General features: G+C 57.8%; 1 protein-coding gene across 1 annotated transcript in view; it reads left to right on the top strand.

Moving 5' to 3' along the window:
- Positions 1-14,824, top strand: part of LOC111146600 (spermatogenesis and centriole associated 1) — a 19,788-nt gene extending 4,964 nt beyond the window's left edge. Inside the window, exons 2-5 of the mRNA XM_022502223.1 lie at positions 6,892-7,386; positions 7,496-8,035; positions 8,167-8,306; positions 14,408-14,824. Coding sequence (XP_022357931.1) covers positions 6,892-7,386; positions 7,496-8,035; positions 8,167-8,306; positions 14,408-14,737 — 1,505 coding nt within the window. The 3' untranslated portion in view covers positions 14,738-14,824. The remainder of the gene's footprint in view (positions 1-6,891; positions 7,387-7,495; positions 8,036-8,166; positions 8,307-14,407) is intronic.
- The last annotated feature ends 1,304 nt before the right edge of the window (positions 14,825-16,128 follow it).

Below are 16,128 nucleotides of genomic sequence, written 5' to 3'. Positions count from 1 at the left end.
TCGGAGGCGGAGGGTGGGCCGGGGGCGGGGCCGGCTGGCCGGGGGCGGGGCCCGAGGAGGAGGGCCGCGGCGGTGGGCGGGGTCGGAAGCGGAGGGTGGGCCGGGGGCGGGGCCGGCTGTCCGGGGGCGGGGCCCGAGAAGGAGGGCTGCGGCGGTGGGCGGGGTCGGAGGCGGAGGGTGGGCCGGGGGCGGGGCCGGCTGGCCGGGGGCGGGGCCCGAGGAGGAGGGCCGCGGCGGTGGGCGGGGTCGGAGGCGGGGTCGGAGGGCAGAGGGTTGACAGTGGGCGGGAGGCCGGTGTGGAGCGACCTTCCGCCCCACCGCCGCCACCCAGTCCGCCCGCCCCGAACCCGCGACCCCAGTGGGGCGGCGGCGCGGAGCACGGGCTTCCGCTGGGAGGAGCAGGTGGGGGGGCGTCAGGCGTTGTCTAACTTTGATCGTCCCATGTAACAAACTTCCTGGACCCTAAATAAGTCTTATGTGTGAAATAGATACAAACGCAGTGAATCTAAAACTCTCCTTACGGTTCTAACACTGCATCTAAACCTGGGAAGGGTTCACCCCACAAATCTAAATCAATTAAATACAATTTACGAAGGGATGCAGGGGGCTGGTGGCTGGCCCAGGGGTGGAGCACGTGACTGGTCTGGAGGTTGTGAGCTTATGCCGCATGTTGGATGTAGAGATTAAAAACAAAATCTTAAAAAAAAAAAAAAATCCCTCAGGGACCTGGGTGGCTCAGTTGGTTGGGCGTCTGCCTCCAGCTCAGGTCATGAGCCCACAGTCCTGGGATCGAGCCCCACATCGGGCTCTCTGCTCCAGGAAGCCTGCTTCTCCCCCTCCTTCTGCCCCTCCCACTCGCGCTCTCCCGCTCTCTCTCAAATAAATAAAATCTAAAAAAAAAAGAAACAAAAAAAACCCCAAAAACCATCAGGGGCCTCTGGGTGGCTCAGTCAGTCAGCATCAGACTCTTGGTTTCTGCTAAGGTGTGGTCTCTGGTGGTGGGATCTGGTGGGGCTCTGCTCAGGGACGAGTCCCCTGGAGATTCTTTCCCTCTGCCCTTCCCTGCATGGGGGCGTGGTGTGCTCTCTCTATGGATTTTTTTTTTTTAAGATTTTTTTTTTTATTTATTTGACAGATCACAAGTAGGCAGAGAGGCAGGCAGAGAGAGACAGGAGGAGGAGGCAGGAGGAGGAGGCAGGCTCCTTGCTGAGCAGAGAGCCCTATGCGGGACTCGATCCCAGAACCCTGAGATCATGACCTGAGCCAAAGGCAGAGGCTTTAACCACTGAGCCACCCAGGCGCCCCCTCTCTATGGATTTTTAAAAATTGATCAATTAAATAGAAATTATAAGAAGAGTAAACATCACAGGTACATTTTGCGTTGGAGTACAAAGATGTGGGACGGAAATGTCTAGTTTGTTTGTTTTTTTAAGATTCTATTTATTTATTTGACAGAGAGAGATCACAAGCAGGCAGAGAGGCAGGCAGAGAGAGAGGGAGAAGCAGGCTCCCCACTGAGCAGAGAGCCCGATATTGGGCTCGATCCCAGGACCCTGGGATCATGACCAGAACCAAAGGCAGAGGCTTTAACCAACTGAGCCACCCAGGCGCCCCAAATGTCTAGTTTTTATTTAGATTCCAGTACTTGGCATACGGTGTCCTGTTAGTCTCAGGTGCACAGTGCACGGATTCCACACTTTCACACATCCCCTGTGCTCCTCACAACAGGTGCACTCCTTAACCCCCATCCCCTACTGAGCCCATTACCCCACCCACCGGCCCTGTGTCACCACCAGGGGGTTCTCTACCCTTAACAGTCTGTTTCTCAGTTTGCCTTTCTTTCTCTTCCTTTTTCCCTTTGCTCATTTGTTTTGTTTCTTAATTCCACGCATGAGTGAAATCAGATGGTGTTTGAGATGGAAATCTCTCAAACAGCGGCCAGCTGCGGACCCCTGGCTCACATCACGGCTTCAGTATTACTGGTGCTCCCCAAACTCATCAGATATTTCTGCCAGGTGGCTCCTGGGATTCTCATTGGTGACCCTAATGGGTTGCAAACCCTATGAAGCCCGTGTCTGTGGCTGCAGCCACAAAAGTCATGGCTCCGAGCAGTGGGACATCTGCTCCTCCGTGATCTGTGGGTGCATTTAATCGGCCCCTGAACCATGAATGTTTTTCTTGCAAACCTAAATGCCTATGACCCCAATGAATCACTTTTTTAAGATTTTATTTATTTATTTGACAGAGATCACAAGTAGGCAGAGAGGCAGACAGAGAGAGAGGGAGAAGCAGGCTCCCTGTTGAGCAGAGAGCCTGATGCGGGGCTCGATCCCAGGACCCTGAGATCATGACCTGAGCCGAAGGCAGAGGCTTAACCCACAGAGCCACCCAGGCGCCCCTGAATCATTTTTAAAATAACAACTTTATTGGGATGTAATTCACATACCATGCAATTCACCCATTTAAAGTGTGCGATTCAATAGTTGTTCATATACCCAGGGGTTTGCACAAAGATCACCAAGATCTTAGAACATTTCCATCGCCCCAGAAGGAAACCCTTCGGCTATGATACTCCAACCACCTAACCCTCCACAACTCTCAGCAGCCATTCATCTACTTTCTGTTTTCACGGATTTGCCTATTCTGGATATTTCTTACGCCAGAAATCATATATATGTGGCTTTTGGGTCTGGTTTCCTCCACCCGCACAGTTCAGGGTTGCCCATGCTGTAGAGTGAGTCAGGATTTCCAGTTCGTATTCGTTGTTTGCTCTTGTTTCATGGATGAATAATATTTCATTAATGGATATGCCACATTTTGTTTATTCATTCAGCAGCCGATGGACTCTTGGGTGGTTTCCTCTTTGGGGCCATTATGAGTAACACTGCTATAAACATCCATATATGAGTTTTTGGGTGGATTTATGTTTCCATTTCTCATGGGTGTGTATCTAAGAGTAGAATTGCTGGGTCATATGGTGACTATATGTGTAACTGTTTGAGGAACTGTCAGGTTGTTTCTCAAGGTGGTTCTCTCTTGTTCATTCCCACCAGCAATGTACAAGTGTTCCAATTTCCCCATATCCTTACCCATACTTATCTGATTTTTTTATTATAGCCATCCCAGTGAGTGTGACGTGGTTCTGATTTGCCTTTCCCTAATGCATAATAAGTCTGAGCATCTTTTCTCTGCTAATTGGCCATTTGAATATCATCTTTGAGAATGTCTGTTCATGTGCTTTGCCCATTTTTAAGTTGGGCAACTAATTTTTTTATTATTGAGTTGTAAGAGTTCTTGAAGGATTCTGTTTACATGTCTCTTACCAAATGTGTGACTCACGAACGCCTTCTCCCATTCCATGGGTTGCCTTTTTACTTCCTTGATGGTGTCCTTTGAGACACAGAAGCTTTTACATTTGATGAAATCCATCTCATCTACTATTTCTTTTGTTGCTCACAGTTTTGGGGCCACATCTAAGAATACATGGCCAAATCCAGGGTCATGAAACCCTATGTTTTCTTCTAAGAATTTTACAGTTTTAGTTCTTACATGTAGGCCTTTGATCCATTCAACTTTTGTGTATGTTGTGAGGCAAGTGTCCAACTTCATTCTTTTACACATGGATTCCAGTAGTCCCCTCACCATTTTTTGAAAAGATTATTCTTTCCTTCATTGAATTGTCTTGGCCCCCTTGTTGAAAATCAGGCCACAGATACATGGGTTTATTTCTGGGCTCCCTATACTATTCCATCGACCTATATGTCTCTCACTATGCCAGAGTAACATGATCCCAACTGCTGTAGCTTTGTAGTAAATTCTGAAATCTGAAACTGAGTCCTCAAACTTTCTCCTTCCTTCCTTCCTTGCTTTCTTCTCTCTCTCTCTCTTTTTTTTTTTTTTTCTTAGGTAGTATAAGGGGGAGAAGTACAGGGTGGCTAAGTGACACCTGTAACAATGGCTTCTTGCTTTTAAAATGTGGCTTTGGCCATTCTGGGTCCCTTGCAATTCCTTGTGAATTTGGGTATCGACTTGTCAGTCCCTACAAAGAAGTCAGTCTGGATTCTGACAGATTGCACTGACTCTGCCGGTGAACTTGGGGAGTATTACTCTCCATGGGATTCTTTCCCATTTACTTAGATCTTCTTTAATTCCTTTCAAAAATGTTTGCAGTTTTCTTGGGGAACCTGGGTGGCTCAGTTGATTAAGCGTCTGCCTTCAGCTCAGGTCATGGTCTCTGGGTCCTGGGAGAGAGCGCTATGTCCAGCTCCCTGCTCCGCTGGGAGACCACCTCTCCCCATGCCCTTCACTCGGCTTGTGCTGTCTCTCTCTCAAACAAAAAAAAAATCTTTAAAAAAAATTAAGTTTCAAGACATCTTGCCACACATTCTATAGGGTGTCTCACAGGCATAGATTTAAGCAAGAAGCCTGGAGACTTCCGAAGGAATGTAGGGATGTTTCTGGGAGTCTTAAGGAAGGTAGATTTAGCCATGTGCGTTAAGGACCACTGGAATGTCTGTTTTCGGGGGGCGGGAAATCAATAATAAAGATTTATGTAGTCAACATCACTCATCTTCAGGGAAATACAAATCAGAACCACACTGAGATACCACCTCACACCAGTCAGAACGGCTAAAATCAACAACACAGCAAACAACAGGTGTTGGCGAGGATGTAGGAAAGGGGAGCCCCCTACACTGTTGGTGGGAATGCAAGCTGGCGCAGCGGCTCTGGAAAACAGCACGGAGGATCCTCAAAAAGTTGAAAATAGAGCTACTGTATGACCCAGCAATCGCACTACTGGGTGTTTATCCAAAGAATACAAAAAACACTAATTCGAAGGGATACATGCCCCCAGGCTTGTAACAGCATTATCTATGACGGCAAAGATATGGAAGCAGCCCAAGTGTCCATCGACAGGTAAACGGATGAAGATGTCACACACACACACACACACACACACACACACACACACACAGTGGAATATTACTCAGGCATAAAAAACTGAAATCTTGCCATTTGCAACAATGTGGATGGAACTATAGAGAATATTATGCTGAGCAAAATAAGTCAGAGAAAGACAAATACCATATGATTTCACTCATTTGTGGAATTTAAGAAACAAACAAGCAAATGGAAAAAGAAGGAAAGAAAGAAAGAAAGAGGCAAACCGGGAAACACAATCTGAACTCGAGAACACACTGAGGGTCGGCAGGGGGGCGGGGGGGGGGGGGGGGGGGGGACAGGTGGTGGGGATTAGGGCGTGCACCTGTCCTGATGAGCTCCAGGTGATGCCTACAAGCGTCGAATCACTACGGCGAGCCCGGAAACTAATCTTGCGGTCCATGTTAACGATGCTGGAATTAACATTTAAAACCTAATAAAAAAGATTTGTGTAGTAGAATTATTTGTCATTGGGAAAATTGGAATCAATTTGCTTGCTCAAGGGTTGGAAGAGGCTCAAGGAAGAGAGGCACCTGCGGGAGCGGGAGCCCGGGCCGCCACCCTGAGCGAGGGTCTCAGAGAGAAGGGTCGTGCTGGAGGCGGTGCAGGAGGAAGACAGGGAGGACAGGAGGACAGGGAGGCCAGACGAGACTGCCACCTCTGGGTACGTGGTCCTGGAGCTAAGAACGGATTTTACTTTTTTTTTTTTTTTTAAAGATTTTACTCATTTATTCGACGGAGAGAGAGACAGCACAAGCAGGCAGAGAGACAGACAGAGAGAGGGGGAAGCAGGCTCCCCGCTGAGCAGAGAGCCCAATGTGGGACTCGATCCCAGGACCCAGAGATCATGACCCGAGCCGAAGGCAGAGGCTTACTAACTGAGCCACCCAGACGCCCCAGATTTTACATTTTTAATGGTTGAAACAAAATCAAAAGAATGCTATTTCCGGACGTGCCAAAAGTCCACGAAATTCAGACATCAGTGTCTCTGAATCAAGTTTTGTTGCCACAGATCCACGTTTGTCTCCGCATTGTCTGCGGCCGCTTTGCCAGCCCCGTGTCCTGGCCGAGCTGTCACCACAGAGACCAGGGGGGCCTGCAAAACCCGGAATATTTACCACCAGCCCTTAATAGGAAAGGTTCTCGACCCCTGATCTAGAAAACTCGTGGAGAAAGTCTTCAAGGCAACACGGAGCTCTGTACCGCGACCACCCGCGGAGGAGGGGACCACCGCATTTCTAATCGTGGCTCCTTTCCCTGTTTTCTACCCTGAGCTAATGGCTCTTGGTAGCAGTTTTCGGTTAAAACCTTCCCTGCACCCTCCCCCCAGCTTCTGCGCCCCCAGGGGCCTTCTCTCCCGCAACAGAGGTCATTCAAGGGCACTGACCTCAGGACCCCAAGGAAACAGGCTCTCCGGGCTCTCCGCCTACACAGGGACTAGAGCGTGAGGCCATGCCTCTGGGCCCGCCTGCCCTGCTGAACCTGCACTTACTGCTCCCAGAGACGCTGTGCCTAGTCCCGCCCGGCCTCCCCGAGGGTCCCGCACCCGGGAGGTGAGGCTGTCCCTACAGCAGCAGTGGGCAGGAGGCCAGGACCCACTGCTCCCTGCCGGGGGAAGGACGGGGCAGCGGGACAGCCCGGGGACCAGCCACCAGGAGACCGCGGGCAGCTGGGGAAGGGCCCTCTGGCTTGGTGGCAGGTGGGTGTTCAGAGAAGTGGACCCAGAGGAGCAAGGCTCCTTCAGAAGATGTGGACAAAGGGCCGGACCCGCATGGGGGATCTGCCGAGGCGCCCCACAGACCGCCCCCAAAGGGAAAGGACCATTGTCTGGGCCGACTAGGAGAAGAGGCTCAGAGTTGGTCCGCTCCTCAGAGGAAGACGGCACCTTGGCCCAGGCCCCTTCCTCGAAGAGCCTGCCTGGGGTCTCAGTGCTTTCTCTGTGTCCCCCAGGTGTGTTCCTGCCCCCGTCCCCGGCAGCAGCAAACGAGCCTCTCCTGGATGAAGTGGGGATCATGACTCTGGCGCCCCTGGCCGACATGCTAAACAGCCCGCAGCCCAGCGCCACGGCACGCCCAGCCGCAAACCCCCTGACCGGCCCCCTCAGCCCCCTGCTGCCTGGCCCGGGCTCTCTGTCACAGAGCGGCATGCTCACCAGCCTCCTGACCGGCCCCATGGCGGTGTCTCCGGGGGGCACGCTGACCAGCTCCCTGGGCCTGCCCTCAACTGGCCCCCTGACTCCGAGCAGTGCCCTGATGGCTCCAATGACAGGCGCAGTGGCCGTCTCTCTGAGCAGCCCCCTCCTCACCTCCGCAGCCGCCCCTCTAGGTGTCTCTCAGAACCTTCTGGCCAACCCCATGGGCAATCTGGTGCTGTCAGATCCACTCCGGGGGTACCCTTCCGGACCCCATCCCTCGGCTGGAGCAGGGCCTGTAGCCACCCCGAAAGGTAACTGGCTCAGGGGGAGGGACCACAGCCCCCCTCCCCACTGCCAGGCCAGTCCTTAGTCCTGCTCTGATCCTCCTTCTCTCCCCTTTCTGCCCCACCACGTCACTAGTCCCAATCTCCACTGAGCATCCCCAGCCGACCCAGGACCTGGAGCCCTTCAGCATGACGTTTGTGGGTTCACCCATCCAGGCCTCCACCCCTATCGGGACCAGGGGCACGCCTGACCCCATGACCACCTTCTCCTATAGCAGCTCAGATGCCCAGACCCAGCCCAGTGCCCCTCAGGGACAAGCGGTTCCTGCATCTGTCCCCACTACCCCAACCACCTCTCCAACCGCCACAGTCCTCGTCCCTATCCCTACTCCCGCACCCCAACCTACCACCAACTACACTCCCTCGAGCACCACCCACATTGTCCAGTGCCCCCCCCCGTCTCCCACCCGGGCACACCACCCTCCCACCCAGCCCTTGCCCACCCCCCCCTCCCCTCCACGAAACCCCCACTCCCCGCCCCGAACCTCGTCCTCCCCGGCTACAGTCAACAACGCCCGGGGTCCACGTGGCATGGAGACATCTCGGAAAAGCATCCTAGAGCTGGAACGGAAGACGGCCCATCGAAAGGCCAGCAAGTTCCCTGACAGCCCCCGAGGTCAGTGACACAAGTTCAACATGAGGGGGGTGGTCTCCCCTGATGCCTGATGCCCTTGTAGACCTCCCTGGCACTAGCCTGGGCTGCTGACCATGGCCACTGACCAGTCCTTCTCCCCTTGCTGTCCCCAGAATCAAAGCAGCTAGCCTGGGAGAGGCTGGTGGGGGAGATCGCCTTCCAGCTGGACCGCAGGATCCTGTCCAGCATCTTCCCGGAGCGTGTACGGCTCTACGGCTTCACGGTCTCCAACATTCCAGAGAAGATCATCCAGGTGTGTGGCTCCCACCTCCCACTCAGAGGACCTGCCCCCTCACCTGTCGGGGATGGGGTGTATGCTGGCCTTGGAGGAGCTGCTGGGGGGCCCTAGACTCCAACCCAGGCAAGACATCAGAATCCCAGGCCCCCCTGGAATGGAGGAAGGCTGGCATTCAGTCCGAGTGGCCTGAGGGTGTCCAGGGCATCTGGTGTCAGGAGCCTGTGGCCTTGGCCTTGTGGCCTCCCCAGAGGATAGGGCAGAGGACGGTCCTGACCACGGCTGGGACAGCCCTCTCCTCCTTCGCCTCTGCGATGGCCTCCAGATGGCCAGCCCTCATTCCCAGGGGCCCTCCCCAGACTAGCAGAACTGACGCTTTCCCCACCCCATTGGTAGCCTCAAGGGCCACTATGGTGGCACAGGGGAGGCAGGTCCCATAACCTGTGAGCATCTGGTGGCCTCATGGCCAGGGGCTCAGGCCAGGCTCATTCCAGTATATTCTTAGCATGCCGTTCTCTGAGGCTGGTTCCGTGGAGGGACACGGAGCACAACACTTCCCAAAGGTGCTTGGGCACGTCTGCCTTGCCACCCCGCGTGGGAAGCTCTCCAAGGCAGTGGGACAGGAAGCAGTCATGGGATGCGGGCTGTGCTTGGCTGGATGCCCAGAAGTGCGTCCCAGAAGGACGGAGAGTGTGCCCCTCCCCTGCTAACGCGCCAGCTCTGGGTGGGACCCCGTGCCTCAGATGGGGGAGGAGGGCCATTCCGGCTTTCTTTGGAAAACAGCCCTCTGTGCTCCCGGCCGCCTTCTCTCCAGTGTCTTTATCTCTAGACTACAGACCTGGTGTGTAGCCCATGGGAACAGCGGCCCGCCGGCTGCTGGTGTGTGATCCCACAAAAGCGGCTGGCTGCGAGGGGGCCTGTTTGTATTCAAGTTTGAGCTTGCCTCTTGACTCAGCATGTCCTGGGGTTGGGTTTTTCGTTTTCACATGGTCAGAACTATCTCCTTCCCTCGGCAATGACCAGGGCTGCCGGGGGCCACCCACTTGGCACCCAGGCTCCTGAGAGGGGCCCCACCGGAGCCCACCTGCAAAGAGGCTGTGGGGGCCAGGCAAACGCCACCTGGCTCGCCCTCCGTAGAGCCCACAGCAGGCTGAAGGTGTCTGGTTCCACCTGAGGAGCCTAGAGATCCTTCCTGCTCTCAAGGCCACCCATCCCGCCTGCTTGGCTGGCCCACTGCGGGCTCCTACCAGCACCCAATTCCACTTTGCCCGGATTTCTGTTTCCCTTCCTCCGAACATCTTGTGTTTCTGCACGTTGGACCCGGTGTTGGTTGTTGCTAGAATCCCTCGATTCTATCCAGACCCACGAAACCTGCTGTCCCGGCAACCTGCTGTCCCACTAAACCCGAGCTCCAGTCCCGGCTCGCCAGCTTTGTGGATACTGTGTAGTTGGCCGCCGACAAGCTCTAACAGAGCCTCATCACTGAACGGGGACTTGTGGCCTATTTCCACTGACCCTGGCAATCTGCTTTAAGGGTCAGTGGCCTATGCCATCTTTTAAGCTCTACTAAAAGTTGTTCCAATGCCCAGACCTGTCACCTCTTCTACCCAGCTGCAAAGGCCTTCTGCTGGGGGAGTGTGCTCTCAGCCTTCCTTTCGGGTCCCAGTCCTAGCAGACCAGGAGCCCAGCCGCACCGGTGTGAGGGTACCTCGGGGCGCATACCCCCCACCCAGGGCCCGGGGCCCCTGGTGCTCTCTGGGGCCCCACTCGCTGGCCTGCCCACAGTGGTTTTGGTTTTTGTGCAATGGTTTGTTTCCAGGTGCCAAGCCCTTGGTCTGGTTCTCACGGCCTGTGTATCATCTTGGCCCTTCCGTGTGCACAGTCATATCGTACACTACTTAAAGGAAGCGGCGGATGGGACAACCTCATCATGCTTCCGACTCGGTAGGAACACACGCTTTGCGTCTGCGTGATGTGTGCTGTGCGTCCAGACTTCTCGCCTTCTCAAGTCCCAGGTCTTGGTTGCAGGCAACAGAAGCCACACGAGCTGATGTAACCGGGGGCTTTGCTGTTAGTGTTTAGGAGAGGACCCGAAACTGGGCACAGACGTTGGTACGGGGTCCCAGCCGCCGCCTCTCCCTAAACCTGAGCGCACCTCGCCCCCGGGCCTCCGCTTCACCACTGCCCCCGCCCCGGGGGCAGAAGCACAAGCGCTTTGGGAAAGAGGCTCCGGAGCGAAGCCCGACGACCCCCTCAGCACCTGCCGCGTCATGTGGGGAAGTTCTCCCTCGTCCTCATTTACGGAGAGCTCCGGGCGGGCTCTCCGAGCCATGAAGAAATGCCGATTTTTTTTTTCTTTCTGAGAATGTATTTTCTCTTTCATTGAAAAGATCGCATGAGTTTTCCCTCCCTGTTCCCGCATCTCGAGGTGCGGGGAAGGCATCCCGGTGGTGAAGCGCACTTCCCCGGTGGTTTTACGTCCCGGAACGGCGTTCGCGGCGGCTCAGGACTTGGAGGACACGCCCGGGCGCTGGGACGCAAACGCAGCGAATTCTCCGCCAGACCCTGCGGTCCCTGCCCCGGCAGCTCGCGGGTCGGGGCTCCGGGACTCGGCCGGGGGCGGGGCCCGCAGCCGCAGACTCACCCCATTGGCTCGAGTGTAATGACGTCAGGCCTGGCTGCCGGAGCGCGGTCCCCCCCCACCCCGCGCTTCCCCCACCAAGGGAAAGGGACAGTCCGGCCCCTTTGCCCCGTCTGGTCTTGCTGACCGTCCCTCCTGAGCCTTAGGAGTCCGTCGGTCCGTCCGTGCGTCCGCGGGCTGTGCGTGGCCTGCGTCTCTCGGGCTGAGCGCTCACGCGGTCCTACTTCACGTCTCTCGATGGTAAATACCCTCGAGGCGGAGAAGCGCCCTCCAGTCCGGCACATACGCCAGTTTCCCACCAGCGGAGCGTCGGGAGCCAAAGCCGGGCGGACCCTGGCGGAGGGAGAGGGCGCGGAGGTTTGCGCGCGGCCGCGGAGATGCGGCCCCCCCCGCAGCGCCCCGGGGCGTCGCCCCCCCCCGCCCGCTTCCCGCGGCCTCGCCCCAGGTGGGCGGCTGTGCAGGTGCACGTAGTTCGCCAGCTGCGGCGCTGCCCTCTCTAGCCCCGGCGCCCGTCGGTGCGTCGCCATCTTCTCCGTCATCCGACCGCCCTTCCGCGGTCTCCGTAGTGCGGGTGTCTGAGCGCTTGCCCTCTGCTCCGAGGACGACGGCTGAACCACACGGCTTCGTCACACTTGCTGCCACCTCCCTGTCCCTGAGCACGTGGCCAGTGTCGGAATGGAGGACTGGGTGGTGCGCCCCGGGGCTCCGTCTCTCCAAGGCGCGTGCGCGTTTGGTCACGCCTGTCCCTCCTCCACAGCTGGTCCGACACCAGGTCCCCCGCTGATCCTCCTCTAAAGATGCTTCCCATGGACACATCTGCACCTACACTTACCTACCCCCGGGCCAACCTGCGGCCACCTTCCTGCCCCACAGCTGCCCTTCCCCCTCCATCTAGTCACTCCCTCTATGGGGCATTCAGTGCCTGCCAAGTTCATGCCAAGCAGACATGAACAGTCTCTGCCCTTGGGGAGCTCACCCGCGCCTGGGAGGCCTTTGATAAGTAACAAAAGACATATTTATGCTAGAGGTTGGAGGGTGATACACGCTGTGAGGGTGTGAGAGCGGGGGACTGGGTTGGCCTTGCTGTGTCCCCCCACCCCCGCACTCCCCACCTGTAATCCGGCTCCTACATCCTGGGAGAGCCCCTCCCTCCTCTATTCCTTTGAAACACAATTCTGCTCAACATGAGAGCCCACTGATGTGTCCTGTGGAACTGGGGGCCCCTTGCAGTGGGGCAGACCAGCCCGATGCTGTGCTCATCACCCCCAGAGACATTTCCTTTCTTCTTCAAAATAGATGCCAGGCAGTCTGGTTTCCTTCATGTCACAGCGGGGAAACTGAGGCTCAGCCCCAGTACGGTGACAGAAGCAGCCACTGAAACCGGCTCTCCCGCGTGCGCCCCTTGCTCTGTGCCCTGCCTCCTGGCACCTTCCATGCCGTGCACACTGTTCCTTGTCCCGGAGGTTCCTTTGCTCTGGTTGTCCTCATCCTTCAGGCACCAGCCCTGCCATCCCCTCCTCTGCAGAACGTCCCTCCCCAGGCTCCCCATGGCAGCCTCCTCCTGCTCTGCCTTTTCATCACTATAAACCCAGAGGGCTTTGCTCGGACGGGAATCCCATCACCAGCGACAGTGCCCCACACTGTCAGGGACGGCTGAGAATACCTGTGGGATGGATGGACAGAACCTTCACCCTCTCTCGCAGCTTCTGTCCATCCCCTTATACGGTCGGCATGATCTTTTAGAACCACAATGCCAATGGACCAGAAATCTCTGACCCGTTAGGACAGAACCTTCCGCCACACTCTGCTCAGCCCTGCCTGCTTCTCAGCGCCCGGAAGGTGTGGCAGGGACCCATGCCCACGGCTCCCTGGCTTCCGTGGGGTGCCTTCCTGCTGTTCTCACTCACTCCCCTCGCCTGTCCCCCCACTGTCAAGGGGCCAACTCTTTGGGGCAGCTCTGGCCTTGCTTCTCAGTGTGATGCACCCACACTCCTCTCCCCTGTCTCGCACTCTGGCGGGGTGGGTGCAGTGGGCCCCCTGCAGACTTCTGCTCCTGTCTGGAGCTCCAAGCCCCCAGTGCAGCACCCAGCAGGAGCTCAGCCGCAGCCCCAGGATGACTAGAGGATGGGTCCTGACATCCCCAGGGGGCCGAGGCTTAAAGCTGTGCACCCCCTGCCCCCCCACTGGGGCATTTAGCATGAAGATTCACGTGCTCGCTCAGTTTGGCCGAGCTCTCGCCGTCACCAACACGGGGCACGGGAACAGGCAAAGGGAGGGAGAAGGCTTAGCGGCCAAGAGGAGCCTCGAGTCGAGGAGGCAGGCTGGTTCTGGTGCTAAGTGTGCGCCCAAAGTCCTGAGCACAGGGCTCTGGGTGCGTCTGTGAGAGGTCAGGGGTCGCTTTAGCTGAACCCAGCCACGATCCGAGTGCTCTGTTCACATGACCGGAGGGGAGGGCAGAGGATTTTCCTGGAGGGGGTGAGGACCCAGCTCGTGCTCAGGACCCAGCCTGGTGTGCATCCAGGGAAAGGCTGGAAGGGGATGAGCAGATGGGGCAGCGGCAAGTGCGGGGGGGCGCAGGCAGGGAGAGACCCCCTCCAGCTACTTCAGACCTGTCATTCCAGGGGTCTGGGCATGGCCACGCCTGTGATAGCTACATCATTTGCAAGACTCGGTGCAAATGAAAACAGGGCTCCTTGTTCAAAAATTATAAAGAACTTCAAGATGGCCACAGCAGAGCACTGGCTGGGTGTGGGTCCTCATGAGCAGGGGCCCTGAGTCAGCGTGCACCTCACGTGCCCAAGAGGCAATGGCAGGAGTGGAGAGGAGGCGCTGACTTCCCGCTTCCTGGTGAGCTGCTGCGGGACGCAGTCACTGCCTGGTTGGGGGGCACAGGCAATGAAGAAGTGGGCGGGGACCCCCCTTGCTGCCAGTGCCCAGGAGGGGTCGCCAGAGGGGCAGCAGGCCCCCTGGTGCCGAGACGGAGGGTGGGTTCAGGGCCTGGGGCAGTCAGTTCAGCATGAAGGGAGGACAGGGCCTCACTGAAGGAGGGGTACGGGTGCTGGGTGCTGGGGAGGCAGCGCGGGGCGACAGAGAAGGGACCTGGAGAGGCTGGGGAGGTCTCAGGGCAGGGAGCCAGCAGGGTGCCTGGGAAAGGCCCCCTGGGGTGTGGGCCAGCCAGGACCCCTCCTCTTTCCTACACCTCCAGGCTCCCAGCCGAGCTCTCTGTGGGCCACTCATAGCCTCAGCTCCATCAGAGTCCCTGCTGGTGGGGGGAGCAGGCCACGGGGATGGAGTCTGGGGAACTCTCCCCTGCAGCTCAACCCACTGGGTTCCCCCTAACCCTAGACCCTCCAGAGCTTCTCCCCGGGACCTCCAGGCCCCCTTCCCCCAGCAGCCCCTGCACCCACAGCCACATCTGCCCCTCTCCTGCCCTGTGCCTGCTCGGGGCAGAGGGACCTGATGGCCACTGTCCCTTCAGGCTTCCTTGAACCCCAGTGACCACAAGCTGGACGAGGAGCTGTGCCAGACCCTCACACAGCGGTACGTGAGCATCATGAACCGGCTCCAGAGCCTGGGCTACAACGGGCGGGTGCACCCGGCGCTGACGGAGCAGCTGGTGAATGCCTACGGCATCCTGCGCGAGAGGCCGGAGTCGGCGGCCTCGGAGGGCGGCTCCTACAGCATGGACTTCCTGCAGCGCGTGCTGGTGGAGACCGTGCACCCCAGCATGCTCAGCGACGCGCTGCTGCTGCTCTCCTGCCTCAGCCAGCTGGCGCACGACGACGGCAAGCCCATGTTCATCTGGTGACACTGGCCCGCGCCCACCCAGGTTCACCATGCCCCGCACCCTAGTGCAAAGCCATTAAAGCTTCCCACAGACGCTAGAACTTGGGGACTGCCGCTCCTCGGGGGTGGCTGGCCAGCACCTCACTCCCCGGCACCCCTTCGATCCTGCCTGCTCTGGGGCTCCATGCCCACCCCGGGGCAGCTGTTTGACTAAGGGGGGGCATGTTCAAAGGTCCCAAGGCTTCCCTCACCTGGCAGGGGGGGGGGGGGGGGACTTGGAGCAGGAAGCGCTGGGCCAGTAGCACTGTGCTGCGCAGGGGGCTGAAGCCTGGTGCAGAGTCAAAGGCAGAAGCAGGGAGGAGACAGGACGTGGGTGTGGGAATCCTTCCCTCTGCACTCGGCTGGAGGAGGGGAGTGGGAGAGGCGGCAGGGAGGGTTTTGGACCTTCCTTGAGGGCAAGAGCGTGTTAGATGGCGGGGAGGGAACCAGGAGAAAGTAGCCCCACCCAAACCCGAGCCACAGGTCAGCCCAGGGAGATGTGGCCAGTTCCGCAGGCAGGCGCCTTGGGCCCAGGGAGATGAGGCTGGCTCCACAGGAATCGTGGGGGTGGGGCTGAGCAGGAGAGGGCAGCGTGGAGAGGGCTGCAGAGTGGAGCACGGGCAGAATGGGAAAGGGGGGGCAGGGGGGCTGTAAGACGCGACAGCTGTGGACAGATGGGGAAGGGCCTGTGGGCAGTGCGGAGACCAAGCAGTGCGAGCAGACTGCTGGTCCTTGCCAGGCCATGTGAGTGGGATGAGGGAAGGGCAGCGGGGCGGGGGGGCAGCCTGCAGAGTGGCCTCTGGCCCAGAAGAGGAACAGGAGAGGACCAGCCTGAGGAAGGGGAGGGCCTGGGCTGTGAAGGGAGGATGAGGGTGGGCTGAAGCGGTGGGAACGCGGACCCCAGCAGAGGTGGCTCCTGCGGCATCCGTGTGTGCCAGCCAGAGGACTCCAAGGGGCCAAGGGACTCCTATCAGCCCCCAGCGAGGAATGCAGGAAGGAGAGGGTCGTGGAGTGCACCCAGGAGCCCCCTGCCTCTCTGTCCTCCCCACTCCCAGGCCTGCTACTTCAGGGGATCCAGCCAGACCCCCAGGACAGGCAGGGAAGGACTCTGCATATAGGGATGTGGAGATCTATAGATAGAAATCTCGCTGTCTGCTGAGAAGGCCCAGCATGGACACACACCAGTAACGGGAACACAGCCAGCACCAGATTTTGGTTTCTAAAGGGAATCAGGTTTTCCTGGAGAACTGGGAGTAGGGGAGGCAGGAAGCCCTGCACCTCGCCGCCTGTGGGCTTAATGGCAGCCCTGACCCAAACTACAGGGCAATTTAGGAGCAAACCGGGGAGATGAGGGGTGTGGTTCACAGCTCAGAT

The sequence above is a fragment of the Enhydra lutris genome, unplaced genomic scaffold, assembly GCF_002288905.1.
Source record: "Enhydra lutris kenyoni isolate GAN:26980312 unplaced genomic scaffold, ASM228890v2 scaffoldscaffold14, whole genome shotgun sequence".
In the NCBI taxonomy this organism is placed as follows: domain Eukaryota; kingdom Metazoa; phylum Chordata; class Mammalia; order Carnivora; family Mustelidae; genus Enhydra; species Enhydra lutris.
The sequence above is the reverse complement of the archived record's forward strand: the minus strand, read 5'-3'. Positions and strand labels throughout refer to the sequence as shown.